Source organism: Tachysurus fulvidraco, chromosome 11 (assembly GCF_022655615.1).
Source record: "Tachysurus fulvidraco isolate hzauxx_2018 chromosome 11, HZAU_PFXX_2.0, whole genome shotgun sequence".
Classification (NCBI taxonomy): domain Eukaryota; kingdom Metazoa; phylum Chordata; class Actinopteri; order Siluriformes; family Bagridae; genus Tachysurus; species Tachysurus fulvidraco.
The window spans coordinates 8,853,233-8,879,122 of record NC_062528.1 but is presented as its reverse complement, the minus strand read 5'-3'; the positions used below and the strand labels follow the sequence as shown (position 1 = coordinate 8,879,122).

The window sequence follows — 25,890 nt, the reverse complement described above, 5'->3', positions numbered from 1 at the left end:
CCAGGGTGTATCCTGCCTTGATGCTCGATGACGCCTGGGATAGGCACAGGCTCCCCGTGACCCGAGAAGTTTAAACGGTAGCAAATGAATGAATGAATGAATAAATGAATAGCATTTGTATAGCACGTTTAAAAATTCACATCTTCACAAAGCAGCTTAAAATATAAAACATCTGACGAATATAATTATTGCTTTCAGATACATGCTAAACAGTATTAAAAGAAACATATGCTTTGCTTTCCAGACAACACTGTCTTCAGGGCTTCTATTATGGAAAATTAATCAACACATTCTGACCTGTCAGATTCAAGATTTGAACAATATTATTGTTCAGCTTTAGATGTATAAATTGTTTTGTGGATTTTCTTATTATGTCCAAGAAGCTCCTAAAATGCCTAAACATCCATAGTTTATCCCAGAAATATAAAAAAGCAGGATGAGTGAATTTCAAATGAACACAACCCCTGTGCTCTGCTTCTCTCTTATTATCTTACTTAGCCACCACTAGCCTTACTTGCTAACTACAGCAGCTTTGTCACAGGTAAACACAAGTGAAATTATAGTGTCTGCGGTTTGTCTGTCAGGTCATAGTTTTAGGTAGCTAATGTTATAATGTAATGTAGTTTTCTAATTAGGCATACTGCTACAGACGAGGAAATGACTGTGTATATGCTTATGTAATGCATTACATTTACATTACATGCTGCACCTATATGTTGTTCTGTCATGGCATTTCACATAAAATATATTATTCCAGTTTGGCCAGTACCTCCAAGTTGACTACTATCTTTGTGTACGATTTTATTTAGGATGGTTTTGTGTTTTCACACAAATCCCTGCTCCTGGTTCCGATAAGATTCTCAGCTGATGCATGAGGTGCAGCAAATGGTGAAAATCAGAATGAGCAGCACATCAACACGGTCAATTATCAGACAGTTCAGAATTAGTTCACAAGTATATCCCACTGTTGATCTTTCTCAGTAGGCATAGAAGTTGTGTTTATGCTCTGTGCTAAGTATAAATGCAGTATTGAGTCTTTTTATTTATTTATCAGTATATCTGAGGAAACTGCTGACATTCTTGATAGTGTTTTGTTTCATTTGCATTGTCATTAAAGATGTGCTTTGCTTTTTACATTGTTTGTCTGTCATTAGTTAGCATATACTCAACATCCATATTAGCCAGTTGCTAAGCAACAGTGTTTTCATGATTTTAACAGAGTGAAAAACCAAACCTAACATATGTTTGAAAACACACATTCAGAGCTTTCACTAAAGCACATAACGGAGCTCCCTGAATTATTATTATAAAATTTTCAACAAAAATTTTCTGGATATTGCAAGACTACTTTTTTCTTTTTTTTTTGACCATTCTGTCAATTTGGAGCAAGGATCACTGATCATCTCTATCTGCTCCAGCTATATTCTGAAGCTGCATAAAAGTGAAATTAGAATAGGAGATCCCACTGGAACTTGTGGCTTATGGAAGTTGTGTCCACAGTGTTGTGGTTTCTTTCAGAGGGGGATGTTGTGCCTGGCCAGGATTGTTCAGGATCATCACGGCCTGCTGAGCGCACACATCAGCTTGAAGCCAGCATAAACAGAAGGACACACAAATTCAAATTCTATTTTTCTTGTGTGTGTGTCTACTGAGTCTTCATGGGAAAACATTTCATAAACAAATGAGACAGTACCTCTAAACCCAAAATGTTCTTTTGCCCCTTTTGAATGGTTGCTTCTGATTAAAATTAAAGATAAAGTGTTTATGTTTTAGTTTGGAATTTTGAATGCACATGGAATATATATTATATATATTATCAAAGTGTATTGTAGAGAACCTTTTTTCTGTATTGTTTCCATGTCTCTAAAACGTTTCAGTCGTTTAGGTCAGTTAAAATGCCTTGGTGAATTAAGTCTAGGTGACTAGACAGATAGCTAGAAGTTTATAACACAGGTCCAGTCGTCTTTTCAGCTATAAGGCAGTATTTTCATGTGACGACAAAAGTTTGACTATAGTTTCACTGTCTACAGTTGTCCACAGTTTGACTGTTTGCAAATCAGAAACAATAAGTGATTTTTTTTTTTAAGAGCCCAGATTTGGCTTGCTTCTTAGTATTCGGACTAACCATTGCATCCCAAAGTAGAATGTAGATCACTGTCAAGGCCTTGTACAAAAGTCTACTTGAATAGATACAACAAATGAATGCTTTGCTCCACTGGTTTCAAACGAATGCCGTAGCTTTATGCAGAGGGAAAAGGTCCAGCAGGTGTTTGGCCTATTTATGTGGAGAGGGTCTGGCTCCCCCAGACATCGTGTGGATCATAGCAGGAAGCTTTGTGTCTGCCTTTATTCCAGCCTTTAAGAAATGCAAGCAACTGAAAGAGCACAGGCGTGGATATCAAAGGGTGAAGAGCAAGCCCTCGTCCTCCCCCAGGGACAGCACTGGGACACATGCACTCGCATCCATGGATTTATTCCACTTTTTTCTTGTACTCAGAGGAGTTTAACTCAACCGTTTGTAGTTTGTAGAGTGGGAGCTTAAGTGGGGGTCAGCCATTTGAGTGGATAGAGTGCTTGTCTTTAATTTTTATGTTCCATGTTACACCTAGCATGTGGCTTTGTGATTTTTTTTGTTTGTTTGTTTGTTTTTTCTTCCCTCAAATCACTCCTCTATTTTAGGGGCACATCTTTCCAGTTTCGTGGGTGTTAGGTGCTGGAACATGCTGCCTATGTGGTAAATGGGCAATGAGAAGCAGAACTGCGCTTTCCATTTACAGTTTTATCTTCTTAGCAATACATTGTCGTGCTATAAAATATTAGTGTTTTGCACTTCCTAACAATATATTATCTTTATTTACAATGGTAAATGATTAAATATGAATAGTAAAAAAAAAACATTGTTTTCTTTCTCAGAAAGTAAGTTTATTAATATAATCTGATACAAAAACATTTAAGAAAAATGCTCTGAATCATTTGAGATAACAGTTACCATTTATCTGCAGGTTCCAAATATTCTGTCAGATATCCAGGGATTCAACCTAAAAATTAACGCGGTTTAAAGTTAAACATAGATCATGTTATATGCTGTAGGCTTGTGCAGAGATTATAGGGGTTTATATACGTTTAGTATCATCGGTCACACACAGTAGTATAATTATGCTCTATTTTCAGGAGTATAGCTTCCGTGCACTTCTCAGTTTATGCCTTGTTCTTGAGTTAACTGCCATGTTGAACTTTCCGGGGTTTGTGACCATCTGCTCAGGACGGGATACGTCACGACCCTGTGTAAACAAATAGCCTGCTTGTTAACCTTTTGTTAACTAAAGCTGACAGATGGCCTAAAAGTTACATGTATGAATGGGAGCATCTTGCTCAGTTTAAGCAGAATGGAGCTGTCAGAAATGCATTAAGAATTTCATTACTTAGGTTTTCATTTTAAATAAGAAAAATGTTCTTAGATGAGTCTTTGTTCTAGTTTCAACAGTTTTCAATAAGGTTTAGTGTGTCATGACTGAACTGATTTTTTCTAAGCATTACTTGATTATGCAGAGTAATAGGCATATAATACTATTTCATAACACAATTTTTTAGTTTAAAAACTTTTTCTGTTCTTTTGTTTGAATTTGAATGCCTAAAATGTATGACAATGACTTTTTTCTTATTTTTCATTGGGCACTGTGAAGCACATTATATTACATTGTTTGCCTCAACAATAACGTTTGAGTAAAAAAGGTCAGCCATTTGTCTTGTCTTGTCTTGCTGCCTCATTCACAGAGCTGAAAGTCAAGCACATGTCCCATCATTGACTTTATCAGAAATATTAGACGTTAAAAAGTTAGTTTTTCCTGGTGGCGTTTTGGGTAAATTACATTGTAATGGCAATGGCATTGTCTATATCAACAAACGCAAACAAAAACCAGACACTGTGGATCGTTACCGAGATCCCCTGGGAAATGATAACGGTCAGAATGAAGAGTACAGAACTAATAGAAACAAACACATAGCATAATGTGTCCGCTGTTGAGTAACAGAATTCCCTTGGTAAGCTTTTTAACTGAATTATTCCAGGAAAATATGGCTTCAACTCATCTTCAAGGTTCAGTTAAAGTTTGACTGAATTCTGCTCAAAACCCCGTTTTGTCCATGTTGGTCCCTAAGTGAGTAATGTTTATGTTGGAAGGGAAAACAAGAAAAAAAGTTTCTTGTGACTCAATGAACATGCTCAATGAGTCCTGCTCACACCCATCCCTAAGTAATCACTTCCTCTGTCATCTTTAGTTAAAAATTTATTAAAATAAGGCAAATAATTAGTGTATTCAGAGTTGATTTACATGCATACATTGAGAAATTAATACCAGAATGGTTCAAATTTCAGACATAACTGCAGACGTGTGCTACTCAGTCTAGAGGTCTTCTCGGGTCTAAAGAAATGTACCGGACCCGAAGTGACCCGAATCACTTTTTACCCGAACCTGACGTACATATTTTTTTTTTTTTTTTAAGAAAGTCCCGACCCGAGACAAACCCGGAAAAAGTAGACCCGAGTCCAACCCGACCCGTTGGCAATTTTTTTAAAATTCGACTGGACCCGAATGTTGCATAACTCTACACTAAAGTAACCGATACAGAGTGGATTCAAAATTGATTGACAGGTCTGTTTCAACGAAAATTAGCTTATCGCCAGCCACACGTCGCCAGCCACATGTCGCAAGCGGTCTTGGCAAACAGAGGAGAGGTTGGAAAAGGACTTGAGTCGATGCACACACGCGATATACAGTAGTTCGGGTCTTCTCGGGTCCGTTCGGGAAAAACACATTCATTTTAATTTACCAGAGACCCGATGTCACTATTATTATACCCGTGAAACTTTTAGACCCGAACTTGCTCGGGTCTCGTGTCGGACCTCTGGTGGAGCTAAATTGTATGTCCAGAAAGATAGGCCAGCAAATGATTGCTTACCATTTACTCTGACCCATTTGCTACAGTTTCCCTTCCCCTACACATGGAGCAGGTGTCTGCCATGTTAGCCATGCTGGGTGTCTTTTTATTGTGTCCAGCAACTCCGAGCTTGTTGTCTGTTTCAGGCCATGGGCACTGATTCAGCAGCTTGGCCCAGTAAGGAGACAAGAAGTCTGTATATAATGCAAGCAGCATCGTTTAGCTTAGCTTTTTTCAAGTTCTCTAAGATTATTTATCTCTGCAGCTGCTGTTCACACCGGTGATGCACACGTCATTCTTTCTCCTCCTTCTCCTCTCCTTGGATGTTGTTTACATGCAATGTGTGACATGTACTGGGTGTCCTGAGAGAGAGAGAGAGAGAGAGAGAGAGAGAGAGAGAGAGAGAGAGAGAGAGAGAGAGAAATTGCACGTGCAAGGCAGAATTGCACTGTCATTTAAAGCAACTCATGCTGTCATAATGACTCAGAGATGCAAGTACTACTCTGCAATCCTCATGCCTCTTATGCCTCTTTTCCACCGAGGCAGTTTGAGTTCGCCACGTTTGGATGCCAGTGTAGGTTCACAAAGCCATGAGCATTAAAAGTAAAGCAACATCCGCCATTGTTGATGTTGTGTTTGTGTTTGCCGCTGCTGTGCTAACATTGACAGGTATACAGTGACGTCAGACTCAGCTCTGTGATGGCTCTCTAGAACTTATACCCCTTTTCCACCGGAACTAGCACCCGGTTCTTTCCGGTGGAAAAGAGGTATGAGTTCCACTAAAGGGGAAAATGTATTGCTACAACACATTCTTTACCGCAGGTACCCTGATGCAGTGCTTGATTTCATTAAAATCAAGCAGGAGACAAACCTGATTCAACCTGTTTAATCAGTTGATCTTGGCATTTAGTAAACTCTGGTGTGGCTTGGTTGGAATGAAAGCTGGCCCCACAGTGGCCCTTTCATCTGTTTTATACAATTCTTTTGACATTGTGGCAACACATTGGAGTGTAATGCATATGATTGTGATGGTCAAGCGTCCACATACGTCTGCTCATTTAATGTGTGTACATGCTCTTTCTTTGCTCTCTGTGCCTCATGGAGCTTACCAGACTTGGAATTTGGTTCCCTATATTCTCTACTTTTGCTTTTTTAAATGTATTTATTTCTGAGTTGTAATCATCTTGATTATTATGATTTAAAAGTATTAAAAAGCACTGTCAGGCTTATTTACACATTTCCCAACTCTGAGTGAATGTAGTGAAAGCAGGAACCTAAATATTCCCATCACTGTTTTTACAACAACAAGCAGGCTGAAGCTGCCTGAAAGTTATGCACAGCTCACCTTAGACTGGTTTGAATACATTGAGAACATGATCTGACAGTGATTTAATCCAAGTCTGTGAAGTGAATGATAATATTGTGCACTATGGGTTGCGGGTAAAGTTTTATTGAGCCAGTGGTGGTAGTAGTGGTGATGATGAAGATGATGATAATTTGAGAGTCACTTAAATGTCGGATGGTTGCCAAATGTTTGTTTACATTTTCCATCGTATGCTGTATTTCTGACCCAAGAACTGCTGAGGCTTGTTGTATTTTGCCTAAGCTTACACATATGCTATATTTCTAAGCTTTATTTTGTTCTGTTTGTGTAATATATTTAGCATAAATTTAGTTGGCATTAGCATGCATCTCAGATTGTGATTGGACCTTACTTCATGTGATTGCTTTAAGCCATTCTTGATGAAACCATTACGCAGTTAGTGAAAACTTTTCCTGTAGGTTACTATAGATTTTGTTTTTGCTCTGGTAATCACAACCCAAATCAATCAAACAAACACATTAAATGCAATACTGTATGCCATTTTGGTTTGATGTAAACAAAGCGGTGGAATTTGATAAATAATCGCTCGTTTTTTTTTAAAGATTACAAAGAACTGTATATACATGTAAACCTTAGTGGATCAGGCACAGTGAGTTCAAAAATAAAGGGAATTATGACCTACCTAAACTGTTGTGACAGAATTAGACCAGAAGAACTATATATGGCTTTTGTAATAAGTGTTCCTCCTGGGCTCCCTTGAGGTCGAAGAGAGGTAGGCTGCAAAATAGTATGTGGGCCTGTAACACTATTAGATGCACTCACCTTGTTTGTACAGTTTACTCTGTATTATAAATTTGGGCCTACTGTAAACCAATGTGTACGGCAAGTTAGCTGCATATTGAGCAATATTAAAACAGATTTAATCCTTTATCACTTGATGCATATGTTTAAATATTTAATAAATAAATATTTAAAATAAACAGACTGACTTGTGCCATGTCTATCTATGTGGCTATACAACAGATAATAATACAAATGTGAATAATAACTTCATTCATTCATTCATTCATTCATTCATTCATTTTCTACCGCTTATCCAAACTTCTCGGGTGAATAATAACTTAAGCAAATGTTTTAGTATTAAAAATAACAAAAATAATCTACATAATGCATTTACATACATGGGGTGGACCAATGTATCTAAGTAACATGTTTTTGTTGGCTGGAAACCAGTGACATTATTTGGCATTTTTGAGCTTCATTCTTATGTATATTTCTCAGAATTCCACATTTCTGCCTTTTTGTGGTACTGAACACGTTACCTGACATCAGTGCAGGTCAATTAATACAAATAGTTCCTACTGATGACCTAATGTTGTCTTATAATGAATGTGCGGACTGCAGCATGCGCTGCAACTTTTATGATTTTCAGAACTTTTATTATTTTTTTGAATTTTTATTATTTCATGATCTATTTCAGAAAGCCGTCAAAGATTTTTATATCGCTGCCACAGTGCAACTGTGTTCTGCAATCTCAGGCTGAATGAATGAACAAATGACTAATTTCAGCTTGAAATTTATATTGATTATTATGTATTATTTATTATGTAATGATTGAATCTCCCATGTTTATTTTTATAGGAGGATGTATTTGAAGGTTTTGATACAGTCATTGAAAATGGAAGAGTACATAGTCCAGGGTGGACCCCAACAGGTGATGTGTCTTAATCATATATCTCTAGCCATCTCACCATTTCTTGCAGCTATTTAACACATAAACGCTGTTTCGATTTTCTTGTTAATGTATTATTCTTTACACAATCATTTTAAGTTTTGAAAATAATTTAATGAAAGAACCTGAGTAGAAAAGATATAAAAGCTGACATATGTTTATTAGTCATCTTTTTCAATTTGCCACATAGGCCTTCATTTTCAGTAAGAAATGTATTTCCGTTTCTAAATTTTGTATTTTATTTGACAGCTAAATTGTCACAAGAGAAGAAGCCAAGAGGTCGCCCCCCAAGATGTTCGACTTTGCAGAAATTGGCTACACGTGTTGAACCTCACCCTCTGTCTGTCATTACAACTCCACCCACAGAAAAGATAAAGCGGCCACCAGGTAGACCTCCTGGATCTGGGGAAAAAAGAAGAGGCCGTCCTCCTGCGTCTGGCAATCAAAGAACCTGGTTGCAAGGTGGCCAATTGTTACCTAGTGATAGCAGGGATGTTGGACTGGATCACAACTGTAGTCCATCACTTGGCAAGGACATTGGGGATGATGACATTGAAAGAAAGGCTGCAAAGAGAACTCCCCTTGGTTCAGTGCAGGAGCAGGAATCTGAGGACAAGTTAACAAAAGTGGGCCGTGATTCAAATGTGACCAAACTGAAGCGGATGCGTGATGTCAAAGTAAATCCTCTTAAGTCTGGACTTTTAAAGGGTGTCCCAGTTCCCTTTGTGCCAAGACGGAGGCGTGGCAGACCTCCCTCTGCTGAACGCCTTAAGGCTGAGATTGCTGCTGCTTCATTGGCCCTGGAGTTGTCCCCCTCTGAGTCTGGCACTGCCAAACATAAGACCTTCGGTGTTCGCCTAGAAGAGGATATGGATCCCGGTTCTACGCAGCATCTCAAGCTCAGGGACTCTCATTCTGCTGATCAACACACTACTCCAGATTCCCCAGATTCTGAATCAGTCGTCAACCCAACGACACCTCCAAAACACGGAAGTCGTTTGGGTTTACGGCAAAGTCCTCGCCATATTAAGCCTGTGCGCACTGTCCCACCTTCCAAACGCACCGATGCCACTATTGCAAAGCAGTTACTGCAGCGAGCTAAGAAAGGGGCACACAAAAAGAAACTGGAGGCAGCAGGTACTCAGGGAGCGGCAGCTATTGAATCTGGTATTAGGAAGAGAACAAGAACACAGCTAAAAAACATTCGGCAGTTTATAATGCCTGTGGTGAGTACAGTGTCCTTGCGGATTATTAAAACCCCTAAGCGCTTCATTGAAGATGAATTTAGTGCCCCTCCCCCACACATGAAAATTGCACGCATAGACTCTACTGTACCAGCTCCAGTCACCCATCCCTCAACAACATCCTCCACACTTGTTTCCACTGCTCCAAGTACAACTGGAACTGTGGCCGTTTCTGGGGCAGGTCCACCTGTTGATACCTTCCCTCCTCCTCCACCCCCTGCACCTCCTGCCAATGCAACTGTTGCAACAGGAAGTCTCATCAGTAACAACAGCTGCAACAGTAATGGGCGTTTCAGTAGCAGTGCAGCATCTTGTGGCTCCAGTGCAGTGTCACAACATTCCTTCCAGCTCTCCTCAGGAGAGTCTTCACGCTCCAGCAGCCCAAGTCTAGATGACTCTTCTTGCGACTCTCAAATTTCAGATGGCACCCAAGTGCTCTCAGAGGAGCCGGACCATTCCCCTTCCTCTCAGGGAGAGAGGGAGGCCAGTCTGCATCATTCCCCACGTCCACAGTCCCCACCATCTGAGCCTGAGACTGAGCACATGGAGTTAATGGAGCCAAACAGGCGAGGAAGAAGAGGTCAGGGCCTAAGGAGAGGCAACTTTGTGTCACGTGGTCGGAGCAATCTGATCAGCAATAGGAAAAGAGCAATCATCAGCCCTGCTACTGGTGTAATGATGTCCTCTTCTCAGGCAGGGTCCCAGCAGGCCTCTTCTACTGCTTCTTCATCATCTTCACCACCACCACCTCCAACTCTTCTTACTCCACCTCAGCCTCCTCAGTCAGCCTCATCCAATGTATCTGCCATAAGCGAACACCACCCCCACTCTCCATGGATTATGCCACATCCCATTGCCCCTTTCCTGTCTAATCCTCCGATAATTCCTGGTTCTCATGACAAACGGCGTGCCATACTGCGGGAGCCCACATTTCGCTGGACATCATTGTCACGAATAGAGCAGCAATACTTCTCCTCTGCCAAGTACGCAAAAGAGGGCCTTATTCGTAAGCCTATATTTGATAACTTCCGCCCTCCACCTCTCACAGCTGAAGATGTGGGACTGATACCTCCTGGACCTGGAGGGGGGGGAGTGGCCCAAGGAGGGTTCCCTGCATCAGGTGGTACAACTGGGGCAGGTAATAGGCTGTTTTCTCCTCTGCATCATCATCACCAGCATCCCTCATCTCGTTTTGAGACTCCACTCCATAAACGCAGCCCACTGCTCCGTGCCCCTCGCTTTACTCCCAGTGCTGCCCACTCCCGCATTTTTGAGTCAGTCACTCTGCCATCTTCCTCGGGAAGCAGCCCTAGCTCTCAGTCTCCTCTCCAGTCCACACCACCATCAAACAGACTGCCACGACACAGGAGGAGGAGAACATTTGGCCATTCTCGCATACAATCCAGATCCCCTTCGCACTCCATGACCACCAGGAGCAGTCAGTCAGGAGCCCAGTCTGGAAAGGGCTCTGCTGAACTTTCTGCACTAACTAGCTCTGTTCCTACTAGTGTGACCGGTAATTCCAGCCCTATACCTGGGATTGCAGTCAGTCCAGTTGCCCCAAGTGCCTTACCTCAAGCCCCTTTTAATACATTCTCATCAAGTTCACTTGGTCCTAATAGTCATAGAGCCTCTGATGTTCGAAGAGTGGATGTGACCCTTGGTGGTGGTGTGAGTTCTGCCTCTTCCTCGTCACAGCTCTTCCCTCGTTTTGCTTCCAGTCCCCAAGGTTCAAGTGGGAGCACTGTAAAATTAGGGAGAGAGAGGAGTGTTTCAACTTCACGAGATACCCTTCCCAAGGAGAAAGATAGAGAGACAGAGAGAAGTAAAGACCGTGGAAAGGAAAATAAAAAAGAAGCCAAAAAAGACTGGGAAAAAAGAGGGAAGAGCCTTGCTACAGATAGTCCAACTAATTCCACTTCAAGCCTTTTTGCTGTGGATGGTAAGGATGTAGAGGAAACCTTCAGCCAGAAAAAGACTATTGGGCAAAAGAAATCTGTTTCTGTTGAGTCTGGTGCAGAGACCCCATCAGTTGACACAAACATAATCCAACCAACAAGGGCACTGTTATCTAAAGGACGTGTGTCCAAAAAAGGCAGATTGCCAGAAAAAGGTATGGAGGCTGATGAAATGGAGAAGAACAAAGAGAGATCTGCCACACTTGTCTCACCCATCCATTCCAGAAAACTTCCCTCTACACCATCCCTAGGTTCCATGCTCGCCATTGCTGAAAAACAGCCAGCCACAGACAGACGTGTGGCAGGTCTCCTGAAAAAGGCTAAAGCCCAGCTCTTTAACATAGAAAAGAGCAAATCCTTGAAAACAGTGGATCAGCCTAAAGTGCAGGTTGGTGTTCAAACTTCTTCTTCTTCTTTTTCCTGTGCTTATTTGTCTTATTTTGAAACCAAATTCTGTCTACCCACTGACCCTGACTAGCTACAAAAAAATATCTATCTATATATATATATATATATATATATATATATATATATATATATATATATATATATATATATATATATATATATATATATATGCCATTATCTATCTATTGATAGAAGATAACTAACTTGCTTACAAAACTTGCTATATATTTAACTTGCTTATTAGTGAAATTTGGTCTGTGATTAATGTTGTGTCATAATGTATACAAGTAAATTCAAACTAGCAGGCAGATTCTCTCACTGTCTGCTTTATTAGGAAGACATGTACACTTGTTCATTGTTCATATGCATAAAACTATGCACATACAGGTCAAGAGCTTCAGTTAGCCTAATGCTTAAAGTCTATAACAGTATTTCCCAAAGGGCTGAAATAAACTTTGGGAAAGGGGAGCAAGATGGAACAGTTACAGTTAAAGCTGGTTAGGCATAGGATTGTTTTGGAGGTGGTTTGTGTTTTCTACCTTTTTCCAAATCCCTGGCTTTGTAACCGATACGTTAAAAACAAAATAAATGAATTTGATTTAAAAATAAATGATTTGTTTGGAAGACCCACGAAATGTCTGAAGTACTCAATCTTTTTGACTTTTCACTTTTTTTTGCACAAACAGAACAAATGCATTTTTTTAGTGCATTTTTGCAATAATAGGGACTTGGCTGAATTGATTGTGTTGATGAATGCAGATTTAACACCACACACATTTTTAGCACGAAAATATTGATATATTTAATTACTATTCAGTTAAAATAATGCAATGAATTTACTAACTTAGTAAAAATGTTTGTTTGCATAGGGTCAAGAAAGTGATTCTTCTGAAGCATCAGTCCGTGGTCCACGGATCAAGCACGTGTGCCGTCGTGCTGCAGTAGCATTGGGTCGCAATCGTGCTGTGTTCCCAGATGATATGCCCACCCTTAGTGCCTTGCCATGGGAGGAGAGAGAAAAGATCCTGTCTTCCATGGGGAATGATGGTGAACATTTTCTAGTAGTATCATTGTCTTAGTTTTAAGACATTGTGTTAATACCTGTTAATAAGTTTACACTATTCATTCTGATTCTCTTGCAGATAAATCTTCAGTGGCAGGTTCAGAAGAGGCAGAGCCTGCTTCTCCTCCCCTAAAACCAGTAACAAGACACAAAACTGTCCAGGAAGCCACACCCAGAAAGGGTCGGCGCTCACGCCGTTGTGGGCAGTGTCCTGGTTGTCAAGTCCCAGAGGACTGCGGGAAATGCGCCAACTGTCTGGATAAGCCTAAGTTCGGAGGACGCAACATTAAAAAACAATGCTGCAAGTAAGTATGAGCTTCAAATCTGAAGGGAAAAAAGTGTTTTGTCTGTTTTGCATCCATGTCTTTAAATACAAATCTTTTAAGAGCTATTTCTTTGTGCAACATTACAGGATTGCTGGCAGTTTGTTTACAGGCATATATACTATGATAGCTTATTGCTCTATTATTTCGTGTCATTAGATGACCGCCCATTAAAGGCTTTGCATTTGACAGTGGTTTTTATTTCTACTAAACACCTAATTGCTGTTGCAGTATACAGTATTGCATGGTTATTTTTATTTAACCTTGAACTTTTAATGTCACTTTTCATGGCTTGAGTGCTTCAGATGTGTTTAAAACGAAAATAAATCTGTCCATTTTCACAGGGAAAGGAAGTGCCAGAACTTGCAGTGGATGCCATCAAAAATGTTTCTTCAGAAGCAAGCAAAAGGTCAGTGTTTCACTCCCTCTTCAAGCATACAAAGTTCAAGGAACATTGGCATTTTCCCCCCATTTATACATTGCATCTTATTTTTTTAGGTAAAAAAGATAAGAAGAAAAGCAAAGTGCCAGAAAAAAAGGAAGCCCATCACTCTGTCAAACCTCAGTGTTCTGAGGTAAACCTCAAATCAACCCCAGCTCCCGCAAAGGATGACCCTCCAGTGAAGAAAAGTGACACTCCACCGCCGGTACAGGAAGAGGATGCACAAAAACAACAAACATCATCCCCACCACCACCCAGCTCTTCCCCAGACAGCGATCCCCCTTTAATTCCCAGCCCAGAGGACACGAGACATTTAGCTCCTAGTTCCGTCTATAAGAAGGATCGAAAGCTGTCCAGCCCTTTATCCAGGTCCCCACAGACCACTGCATCTAGCCAACCACCAGAACCATCTCAAGACATCATGCAGCAGCAAACCCAGACTCCAGCAAAAAAGGAAGGACCAACAAAGTCACCATCTAATGAACCAAAAAAGAAGCCCCAACAGCATACTCAGCTTTCATCTGCTATATCCTCTGGTAGTTTACTGTTATCCTTACTATCACCCTCATCATAATCCTCATGCCTTTTGTGTGCCCTGGATGTTTCATTTGAATACACATAGATCTTTTTTCTCTCTTTTTTTATTTTATCTTTATTTTTATTTTTTCAGCTTCGGACGCAAAGCAAATCAAAAAGCAGGCTGTTCATTGTGGTACTCCACCAAAGCCAAAACCAAAGGAGAAGGTGAGAGCTTCCTGCTAAGTACTTTTATTTTGTTTTTTTGTGTTGTTTTATACACTACTTGGCTCAGATTTTGACCACCCACCTAAATTGTTGTTTACAGGAGAAACAGATGGTCACCAAACCTGATCGCAGTACTTTAAACTTCCTGAGCACTCCCTCGATTGGGGGCACTGCCAAGCAGAAAGCACCCTCCGACGGAGTGCATCGAATTAGTGTGGATTTTAAAGAGGACTTTGACATTGAGAAGGTGTGGGAAATGGGTGGGCTCAGCATCCTCACCTCTGTGCCAATCACCCCACAAGTGGTCTGCTTTCTCTGTGCCAGCAGTGGCAACGTGGAGGTAAGGAAGTCTCGGTCACTGTGTAGTACTGTATTCTGTATTTAGATGATGGAAAAAATACACCTCCCTTTTGCAAGATTAGGTCACAGGCTTGGTCTGCAAACCCTGTTCTCTCTTTTTAGACACTGAATTATACAACAATGTTCTCACACTGTCTGTGTGGCCTTTCCACAGTTTGTGTTCTGCCAGGTGTGCTGTGAGCCTTTCCATATCTTTTGCTTGGGAGAGAACGAACGCCCCCTAAATGAAGAGTGGGAGAACTGGTGTTGCCGCCGGTGCCGGTTCTGTCACGTCTGTGGCCACCAGCACCAAAAGAATAAAGTAAGTTTTTTTTTACATACTATTGCTAGAATCGATGCACTAATGTTTGAATTATACCGGATTAGGAAAATTTATTAAAACCAAGCGAAAGTTATGACTGCATAAGATGTTTGTAGTAAAGTATTTATACTGCTGTTGCTCTAGTAGAGCTTTTCTAGCTTGTACAGTGATCCATAACCATAAACAGGGTTGTTGAACTCCAATTCTGCCTGAGCCACATGAGTATTTTTGTTAAGGCTACATTTCTTTTCTTAATGTATGATCTATTACATAAATTATCCTATTCTCAGAAACTAGAATAAGACGATTCCAGGGGGAAAAAGTATAAAAAATATAGCTAACAAATATATTTTTATATTATTTTAAATGTATTAGGGGTTGTATAGTTGATTTCACCAATTCACATTCACTAAACAACAATGATGGAATGTTAAATAATCAGGCCTTTGGAAAAACATATGGTATGAGATGTCCCGTATTTATGGAAAGGACAACTAGTTAAGTAGTCCAAAGTGGCATGTGCAGTTCAGGCACACCACCTTTTATATACTTTAAACTTTATTCTCCAAAGTGAAGGCCACACAACTTATGCCCCTTTTCCACCGAGGCTGTTCGAGTGCTGGTTCGGAGCCAGAGCCTAATTTAGAACCAGTTCTTTCTGTTTCGATAGCCAAAGCACCGGCTCCGAACCAGGAAAAGCGGTTCTTAAGTAGCACCAAAACGTTGCTGGTCTAGACTTAAGAACCGTTTGGGGCAGGAGTTGGGGGAGGGGCTACTGTTAGCGCATTTGATAATGTACCTTAAGTATACTAATGTTTAATACACTTTTACTTGATATATTATCAGCACATATGATAGTAGGTAGCTACATGCTAAGGCTAATTTTTTTTCTGTGTTAACGATAAAATAACGTTATGTACTTTATCGATTACAACCTCATACAGATATGTATGTAATACAGATTACATGGAACAGCACGTACACGTTTTATTCGCCGCGTTTGGATGCCAATGTAGGTTCGCAAAGCCATGAGCATTAACAGTAAAGCAACATCTGCCATTGTTGTTGTGTTTGTGTTTGCCGCTGCTGCGCTAACGTTGCTGGGACACGTGAAACGTATACAGTGACGTCACACTCGGCCCTGTGATGGCTCTCTAGCCGGTGGAAAGGCAAACCGGTTCTTAGAAGGTTCGCCAGTGGAACCAACTTTGAACTAGCACTAGCGCTAGCTCTGAACAGCACCCGGTTCTTTCCGGTGGAAAAGAGGCATTAGAGGGTCAGAAATACCAGCCATTTGCAATGCACTCAAAACGCAAATCTGATTCTAGTGTTTTATTCTTGCACAATGATTCTTATGCAAACAAAAGCAAGTACCTGTGTTTTATTTTGGCAGTTGATATGCACTTGTTCTTTTTAAAACTCTAAATTTGTAAAAGCAGATAGAAGCTCAAGCTGTAACCTGGGGCAGCAATCAAACAGCACTACTTGCTGCTGTATCATATAAACCTGAAATTAGCTCTAAATCTGAGCCATTACTTTTCTTCGCTTTTACACAGGAGCTGCTGGAGTGTGATAAGTGCCGAAACAGCTTTCACCCTGAGTGCCTGGAACCCAACTATCCTACAAGACCCACCAAGAAAAGAATCTGGGTATTACAGACACTCATTTCCTGATTTTCTTTTTTTTTTTTAATCAATTTTAAATATGCTGTTTTGATTGCAGTTATTTATTGAGATTAACATCCTCCACAGGTTTGTACCAAGTGTGTTTGCTGTAAAAGTTGTGGGGCTACCAAACCAGGAAAGAATTGGGATGCCCAGTGGTCACATGACTTCTCCTTGTGTCATGACTGTGCCAAACGTTTTGCTAAAGGTGGGTGCTGATCACTATGAAAGTGGTTTTGTTATTGTAGAAACACATTAAACGCATCTAATATGTGTAAAATCTGTCTGTAGGAAACTTCTGCCCTCTGTGTAACAAGTGCTCTGACGATGATTATGAAAATAAAATGATGCCATGTGGAAAGTGTAATCACTGGGTTCATGCCAAATGTGAGAAGCTTACTGGTGAGTGGACTGTTTGGTCTTCTGTTCAGCCTTTATAGCACTTTGAAAGTAGAAAATAAACATGAATTATTTTGTATTCTGTGATTACTATAGTACTTTTTGTACTATTATATTGGCTTTCTTTTTGATGGAAAAACCCCCCACAAATGTACTATTTTTATTTTAGATGAGATGTATGAGTTACTATCCAGATTGCCTAAAAACGCCGCCTATACCTGTGTTAACTGTACTGAGCACCACCCACCTAAGTGGCGAACTGCCTTGGAGAAGGACATCCAGAGCAGTATGCGCCAAGTTCTTACTGCACTCCTCAACTCCCGCACTTCCACTCACCTTCTCCATTACAGACAAGTAACTATTCCCAGCTAATAATATCTACCTGCATGTAACACTTTTTTCCCTCGTTTTAACCGATTCATGCCCTTTGTGTCATAGGTGGTGATGAAGCCACCTGAGTTGAACCCAGAAACTGAAGAAAGCCTCCCCTCACGGCGTTCCCCTGAAGGGCCTGACCCTCCTCTTCTTACAGAGGTTTCTCTGCCCAGTGATTCTCCCCTTGACTTAGCATCTGTGGAAAAGAAAATAAATTCAGGGCACTACAGATCTGTGGTAAGGGATTTTAATTTTTTTTTTTATTTGAAAGGGGTTTAAATATGTTTTAGTTTAAATAGTTTTGCAAGAGCATGTTAATATGTGCAGAGATTGGATGCTGTTTTTCCCCCAGGAATTAAATATTGCTGATTTGTCATGTCTTTCAGCTGGACTTTAGTGATGATATTGTGAGAATCGTCCAGACAGCCATTAATTTAGAAGGAGGTCAGCCAGAAAGCAGAAAGGCCAACAGCATGGTGAAGTCCTTCTTTATCCGGGTAAGGCCTAAGCAAGAGCAGGCACAGTGTTTACAGTAAATTGTACTTCAGGCCTATGGTGCTGTTTGTAACACTAACACTTCTATGCTCCTCACAGCAAATGGAACGGGTTTTTCCTTGGTTCAATGTGAAGGAATCAAAATTCTGGGAGGCACACAAAGTCTCTTACAAGTTAGTTTTTTTCCTCTTTTAAACATTTCATATGTTTTTGTATTTGAAGCATTATCATTTTGGATTATTTTCTTGTCCAGTATCTGACCTCTGTTTGTATATCTGATATTTGTATTTATTAAGTTTCAAGTGTATTTATTAACTATTACAAGCCAGTTCCTAATTCAAAAGAATGCTGAGAGGTCTTATCTGAACATTTAATGTAGGGCATCGGACCATATGTTTCAGTAGTACAATAACCGTGATCTAAAGTGAAGCTGTAACAGCTTGTCAGTAGGGTATCACCTGTCCATGGGGAATGCATGGTTTAGTTCTATTGTTGAAGACCAGCCACAAGTTTCCTATTTCACATAGGTGCTTTGATAAGTCTTGTGGTTGTGGTTAGTCTGTGGTAGACGTTGTCTGTTAATGTGAATTATTCATGGGCATGTGAGACATTGTGTTGTATATTTAGAAAATCCCCTTTTCTTATTACACTGTAGTTTTTTTTGTATCTTTATCAGTCCGTAGCACAACAGAACCATTTATCTGACATTAGTGTTGTCAACCATTCAGTGCTGAATCCATAAGTGAATATTTTCTTAAATCAGGTCTATCTGTGTCTGCATGCTTACTGTTTAAAGTGATGCTAAGATATTTTCTTCTTTTTGCCGCAGTAGTGGTTTACTTCCTAATGCTGTACTACCTCCTTCTCTGGATCACAACTATGCCCAGTGGCAGGAGAGGGAAGACATGGCATGTGCAGAGCACCATCTCTCTATGAAGATTATTCCTGCTCCTTGTTCTAAAGCTCCTGGAGAACCCGACTTCCCAATTGTACCACCTCCTCCACCTCCACAGCTTATGCATGGTGAGGAACAAAAGGATATGTTACCCAATTTTAGCCTACTTTTTTCAGACTGGTATTGATATGTATTTTAAATGAGCTTGTTTTTCTTTTCTTATTTCTTCTCTCTCTACCACGAAAATGACTTAGACCTTAGTCAAGAGGAGAGCCCCGAGCTTCCCCTTCCCTCTGGTATTGGTGACAATAGACAATGTGTACTTTGTCTGAATTATGGGGATCAGAAGGCAAATGTAAGTCAATGCACAGTTTTCAGAAACAGAAATTGGCCTTTGAACATGTACAGAACTTTTACAGAAACATCTAATGTACCACTTTTCCAATTTGAATTTTTCTATAGTTACATGTGCATGCTTTTGTCAGTTGTTAAGAAATAAACCCCTGAAATGCATCAGTCTGTTAAGTGTATAGAGTTTTCTTTTCTGATAGGAATGCGGAAGACTGCTTTACATTGGCCAAAATGAGTGGGCTCATGTGAACTGTGCATTGTGGTCAGTGGAGGTATTTGAGGACGATGATGGCTCTCTCAAAAATGTCCATATGGCAGTAAGCCGTGGCAGACAGCTGGTAAGGCAGTGTTATCCCTGTACCATGTATTGTGTCTGTTCAGAAGATTTACTGTTTAATTTAAGCTGTTTTAAGTTCTTTCATTGTTTAATACCATTTTACCTTGAGGTATTGAATTGTTCTGGGTTTTTTTTTTTTTAGCACTGTGAGAACTGTCAAAAGCCAGGAGCCACTGTAGGGTGCTGTCTTACATCCTGCTCAAGTAACTACCACTTCATGTGTGCTCGTCAGTGCCAGTGTGCTTTTCTGGAAGACAAAAAGGTGTATTGCCAGCGGCACAGAGACTTAGTCAAAGGCGAGGTAGGAAAGTCACTGCTTTATCATTATTTATGTTTTCCCACATCAGCAGTTGAAGTCATACATATCAATAATATTGGAAATGTTGTTTAGGTACTGTCAGACACAGGATTTGAAGTGACTCGGAGGATTCTGGTGGACTTTGAGGGGATCACTTTAAGAAGAAAGTTTCTCCATGGCCTTAAACCAGATAATGTCCACATGATGATAGGTATTTTTTTAAAAATTATATAACATTTTTGCAAATTTGATTAGAAAAATGTATTTATGTAAATTATGTCATGGTGAACTTTTTTTTTAAAATGTAGGTTCCATGACTATTGATTGTCTCGGTATGTTAACGGAGCTCTCAGATTGTGAGAGAAAACTATTTCCCATTGGATATCAGTAAGTAGTTAATTATGTTGATCACAATGTGTATTTGTGTGTTAATTAAAAAGTGTTTAAGGTGTAAGTTACATCCTCTATTTTAAGATGCTCAAGGGTTTACTGGAGTACACTGGATGCCCGCAAACGATGCGTCTACACCTGTAGAATTCTGGCATGCCGCCCTCTAGTGGCAGACAACACCAGTAACAGCATAGTCATGCAAGAAAACAATTGTACTATTGCTCACAGTCCACCTCTAACCTTGGGTAAGTTTTGTTTAACTGTAAAATTAGTTGCAATTTGGTATTTATTTATTTATTTATTTATTTACTTGTTTATTTTTGCTAAATGTGATTTTTCTTAAAAAAACAAACAAAAAACTTAACTGCTATTTCTTTCAGAAGAGACAAACTCATCACTGTCACCTGATTCAGTTTCTGTTGACCATAACATCTTGCCCATGATTCCAAAATCAAGGGTTTATTTTAGAAACAGACACCCCAGTTACCCACCCTGTCATCTCCCCTCTCCAGGTATCCAGGTTAAACATATGTATTATTATTATTCATGTTTTGTGCTATGGCTTTTTAAAAAATAACATTTTGGTTTTGTCTGTTTTCATCTCAGGGGTTGTCAGTTCAGCTCATGAAATAGTAACTGTTGGTAACCCTCTGCTGAGTACTAGTCTATCTAGTATTGGGTCTCGTCGACATAGTACTTCCTCCCTCTCACATCAGAAACCAAGACAGAAAATTTCCTCTGGTCCACAGGGAAGTAGCTTATTCAGCCAGATCCAACCAGTCTTTTCGTCACCTGCCACAACCTCCCAGAACCATGGAGGTGGAGATTCTGTAAAAGGGAAAGCGTTTAGTGACGAGAAACCTCAATGTCGGGAGACACCCGTTGTAAAACATATAGCCCAGTACAGACCTGTGTACGGTTACACAGAGAGATTTGGTGGTGGTAGAGTTACTGGCAAAAAGCCAAATGAAGGAGACTGCCTAAAATCTGCTCCATCTGCAGTTTTGACTTCACCTCCACTTGGAACTGCAGTGTTGACTGGGCATCAAAGGGGATGTGACAGCATGAGGATAGAAAAGGGGAAACAGGTGACAAAAGACACTGATCTACCAGCAGGAGCCACTCTATTGTCCTGCAGTCCATTTGCTTCCGATACAAAAGATAATGGTGTTCCAGGGAAAGAAGCAGCCATTACAGCAGTGACAGAATCTAAAGATATTCGAAAAACTGGCTCTCCACAGGCAGTGCAACAGAAAACTGGTAGGAAATCCCATAACTGTCTCTCAAGCCTGTCTCCAGCTGCAGCTCTTAAGCCTCTCTGGACACCTGGAGTGATTACAGAAGAGGACATAAAACGAGGAACTCAGGCAAACTCTTCTGTGGTAGCTATTCATGTGACTTCTAGCACCAAAGAGAAGCCCTCAAAAGTTAAATTAACAGAGGTCAGAGGTGTTTCAAAAGAAAGGAAAGAAGTGCCTCAAAACAGTAAGTCACAAATTCTTAACAGTAACTCTAACAGCTCTAAAGGCAGTAATATCAAAACCCAGGCTCAATTGTCATCCTCACAAAATAACACCAATAAAGGCACAGCAGTCATCAGTAACAAAACCTCAGGCCCTGTGGAAATGGCAAAATCACATAATCAGAGATGTGAAAGGCAATTAAAGTCTAGGGAGAGATTGAGCACAGGGAAAAAACACAGTTCTGCAGTGGAAGCAATTCAGTCAGCGCCAGGCCCCCCATTTGTTCACTCTAAATCTAGAGAAGAATCGGTATCAGTTGAGAAGCACTGCACAGAGAGACTCTCTATTGTATCTCAAAAAATGGATCCCAATGGGAACAAATCGGTCAACACATGCTCTAATACAAACACATCCACTTCCAGATCCCATGATAGCCCTGCTTCACAGAGGAAGTGTTCCCATACAATGCTTTTTTCTCCTTTTGCAAGCTCTGAAAGCTCAGAGTCTGATAGCCACACACTTCTAGAAGAGCAGAATGTGGACCACCAATGTGCTGAAGATGATGGTGATGGGGCTGATCATCATTTAGAAGACGAAAGCTCTCCGGAGAAGCACCATGAGGAGGACAGTGATGGTTCCACAAAACGACGATACCCTAGGCGAAGTGCTAGGGCTCGCTCAAACATGTTCTTTGGACTTACCCCTTTCTATGGTGTCCGCTCCTATGGTGAGGAAGATATTCCCTTCTACAGCAGTGGTGATATCCCTATAAGAAAGCGCTCTGGTGGCAGCAAGCGATCAGCTGAAGGGCAAGTAGATGGGGCTGATGATATGAGCACATCTTCTTCTGCAGACAGTGGAGAGGATGAGGAAGGATTTGGTCCAAACAAGGATTCATACTATTATAATTTCAGAAGAACCATTATAAACCACAGCTCTAGTTTTTCTTCCATTGAGGCTATAGATCAGTGTTTGGGAAGAAGATCACAGATCCACAGGTTCATGAGGGATGGAGCAAAGGAAACTGATGATGAAAGTGATGAAATAGCAGCTGCGACCAGAAGTTTAGAATGCCAGCATATTGGTCAGCTGGATGGAGTTGATGATGATTCTGAAAGTGATGCAAGTGTAAACACCAGCAGCACAACCACTGCTACAACATCTACTACACATAAAAACTCAGTGAAAAAGAGGGTTCGAGAGAGCCGAGCTGAGAAATTAAATGCTGACTCCGGGAAGGAGGCCGAAAATACTACTGGTGATGGAAGCACTCAAAATCGCGATGTTCGTAAGAATCAAAAGGATAACTGCCTGCAGCTAGGTACTGTGAAATCACAGGGACAGGATCCTCTTGAAAACCAACTATCACTGAGTGCAGATCTTCTTAAGTCTGATTCTGACAATAACAACAGTGATGACTGTAACATCTTGCCTTCTGATATTATGGAGTTTGTGCTAAACACGCCATCAATGCAAAGCTTGGGACAACAGCCAGAAGCTAACTCCACTGAACCATTTTCTTTGGATGAGGGCTACGGAGTTGATGTAAACCGAAGGAAAACTATACTTTTTGAGGATTATACCCCGCCACTTGCCAGCACAGAACCTGTAGAGAGTGGCGTTAGCGCCTCAATTCCAGTAGGAGAACCCTATGGCCTCCCACTGGAGTTGCCGTCTGATCTCTCTGTGCTCACAACTCGTAGTCCATCTGTAAATAACCAAAATCATGGTTCACTCATTTCTGAAAGCTCTGAGCGCAGTATGCTGACCCTGTCTACTGAAGAATCAGGAGTTGATAAGGGTGGGGACAAGAAGAGAGCAGGAAGTGCTGTATCTAGCGAGAGCCCACGAGATGATGGAGATTCCCAGGCAACCGAAGGTGACATGACACCTGATCATTTCATTTCTGCCCACATTGATGGAGATCACATTTCAAGTCATGGGATAAACCAAGTAACTGAAGCAGGGAATCCAGAGCTAAACAGAACATCTGGCACACCAGGTTTACCCAGTTCACCTACTGTGGTTTCGCAGGGTCAAAAGATTATTCCCTCTGCCACAGTCAGTACAGGTCACTCTCAGATTGTGAGTCCTGCTGTTCAATCCACTCATTCTCCTTTGAAAGCTGGTCCAGAGAAATTGATAGTTCTCAATCAACATTTGCGGCCTCTTTATGTATTGCAAACTCTCCCCAATGGCGTAACTCAAAAGATACAGATTGCACCATCTGTCAGTGCAACTGGTGTCATGAATAGCAGTGCACCTGTATTAACAGGGATCAGTGCTGGAATTTCACCCTCTCAGTCCATTTTCCCTGCTGTTACCAAAGGTTTAGTTCCTGTCCCTCATCATCCTCAGCTTCATGCCTTCACTAGTACCACTCAGACAGGTTTCCAATCAATTATTCCCAGCACAACATCTGGCCTTTTTATAGGTGTTCCTTCTCACGATCACCAAATTATTGCATCCGAAGCTGGACATAGACATGACCTGGCTCCCAGTGTTGCTATGGTATCCAGTGCATCATCCATTTCCCCGACGCCTACTGTGCTTGCCACTGGACACGGCAAGAAGCGGCCAATTTCACGCCTACAACCTCGTAAAAGCAAGAAGCTAGCCCGATCCAGGAGTCAACCTACACTAGCACCATCAGAGGTTGGGCCTAACATGACACTTATTAACTTGTCAACTCCACAAATTGCTACTGGAATTCCTGCTCAACCAGGACTAGTTGAACTTGGTACAATAACAACTGCAGCTGCCACATCTCACCGCAAAATGCCCAACATCATAAAACGCTCCAAATCTGGAGTAGTGTACATTGAGCCTGCTCTCCTTCCACAACCAATGCCAATCTCAACTGCTGCTCAGGCTGGTATCATTGGGCATGATTCCTCAACGCATTTGTTGCCCTGCACAGTGGCAGGACTTAACCCTAATCAGTCATTGTTGAATGTGGTATCAATGCCTCCTACAGCCCCTGGGAATCTTTTGGGAGCAAATTCAGTGTCTTTAAGTACTCCAGGGCTGATTAGTTCTGAGATCACCGGTCCCATAAGTAACCTTGTCTTTAAAACCAGTCACCATAACTTAGGCCTTCCAGAACAGCAGATGGTTCTTCAATCTGGAACACCCATGGTGTCACAAATTACCAGTCCTGCCCAGACTCCCATTGCTAGTAGCATTTGTGTTCTTCCACCAAATCAAATCAGCATGTCACCCAACCAGCACCAAGACAAAGAAGGCAGTGTTGTCAAAGAAGGCAATTTTCAGAACCCTATTACCAAACTTGTAGCAGATAAGACAAGTGATCACAGTACAAACATATCGGGCCATGTGGCTCTTGTGCCCAGTCACATCACACACGACTTTAATAAGGGGCACCTGGTTGGAGTTTCTGCCCAGAGTTCACAAACTTCAACTATCTCACAAGCCATAAGCCAACAGCAAACACTGAAGTCTCCCACTGCCAAAGCTTCGCCATGTATTGGAAAGGTAAAGCAAAAAGCAAAGAGGACTCTACCAAGTGTAGCCAGTACTGGTGGAAAGAAGCACAAAGGGCCATCAGAGATGCTGACAGAGCCACCAGGTGTTCCTGACCCTGCAAATCAATCTTCTTTACAAAGGTAATCAGAAGTAATTTTGCAGCCCTTATCTTGCCAAGTATGCCTTCTCATAAGACGTCAAAATAAAATGTGATATTTTGTTTATCAATAGGGGTAAAGAGCATGTGGCACTCGAGCTGACGAATATGGCAAAATCTAATGAAAAGGGTTCAAGAAAGAGGTACAGAAATTCAAGATAATAAATTTGAAATAAACTATATTCAGATGTATTACTGCTGGACTAAACAAAATTTCTCTTGCTTACAGTAATTCTAGAAAGTGTGAACCTTCTTCTCTTAATCAAAAGGCCATAGAATCCCATGATGAAAAATTCAGGACTGCTAGTGGGTATATCTTTAATTATAGAAGACATACCTGTGCTAAAGTGTTTTTGTATTATAGGTGATTTGATTAAATACTTGAATAAATAGTTGTTTATAAGATGTAAAAAATTCTGTGCACTTTTCAGGTCTTTCTGGTCAGAATTCTGACCAAGCACCTAATGCTCAGATGATAACCACTCCTAATCAGAAGGACAATGGACAAAACTCCACCTCAGACTACAAGCCCAAAAAAGGACTTCTGTTTGAAATCTGCAGTGATGATGGCTTTAAGGTCTGCTGTGAGAGTATAGAAGGCAAGTATGATTTGTGCTTTTATTTCAGTTGTGCATATATGACATTCTGGGCTCATGGTTATATATGTGCATAGTAGTTTAGTCAAAGTTTAGTAGCTTAGTTTAATAAGGATATAAGTTCATTTTATATATATATATATATAA

At 40.8% G+C, this 25,890-nt stretch overlaps 1 protein-coding gene across 2 annotated transcripts in view; it reads left to right on the top strand.

Annotated features, from left to right (window-relative positions):
• Positions 1-25,890, top strand: part of kmt2a (lysine (K)-specific methyltransferase 2A) — a 36,655-nt gene that overhangs the window by 3,481 nt on the left and 7,284 nt on the right. The window contains exons 2-29 of one of the 2 annotated variants that reach the window (XM_047820799.1): positions 7,904-7,976; positions 8,244-11,584; positions 12,474-12,651; positions 12,747-12,972; positions 13,335-13,399; positions 13,489-13,968; positions 14,103-14,176; positions 14,277-14,516; positions 14,691-14,837; positions 16,394-16,486; positions 16,589-16,709; positions 16,793-16,903; positions 17,070-17,254; positions 17,339-17,512; positions 17,662-17,772; positions 17,870-17,943; positions 18,603-18,793; positions 18,920-19,020; positions 19,217-19,354; positions 19,496-19,654; positions 19,745-19,862; positions 19,960-20,038; positions 20,126-20,286; positions 20,422-20,553; positions 20,648-25,130; positions 25,222-25,290; positions 25,377-25,453; positions 25,579-25,746. In XM_047820799.1, coding sequence (XP_047676755.1) covers positions 7,904-7,976; positions 8,244-11,584; positions 12,474-12,651; positions 12,747-12,972; positions 13,335-13,399; positions 13,489-13,968; positions 14,103-14,176; positions 14,277-14,516; positions 14,691-14,837; positions 16,394-16,486; positions 16,589-16,709; positions 16,793-16,903; positions 17,070-17,254; positions 17,339-17,512; positions 17,662-17,772; positions 17,870-17,943; positions 18,603-18,793; positions 18,920-19,020; positions 19,217-19,354; positions 19,496-19,654; positions 19,745-19,862; positions 19,960-20,038; positions 20,126-20,286; positions 20,422-20,553; positions 20,648-25,130; positions 25,222-25,290; positions 25,377-25,453; positions 25,579-25,746 — 11,569 coding nt within the window. Of the gene's footprint in view, positions 1-7,903; positions 7,977-8,243; positions 11,585-12,473; positions 12,652-12,746; positions 12,973-13,334; positions 13,400-13,488; positions 13,969-14,102; positions 14,177-14,276; positions 14,517-14,690; positions 14,838-16,393; positions 16,487-16,588; positions 16,710-16,792; positions 16,904-17,069; positions 17,255-17,338; positions 17,513-17,661; positions 17,773-17,869; positions 17,944-18,599; positions 18,794-18,919; positions 19,021-19,216; positions 19,355-19,495; positions 19,655-19,744; positions 19,863-19,959; positions 20,039-20,125; positions 20,287-20,421; positions 20,554-20,647; positions 25,131-25,221; positions 25,291-25,376; positions 25,454-25,578; positions 25,747-25,890 lie in introns of both variants that reach the window. The other variant, XM_027174012.2, reaches the window with a different exon arrangement.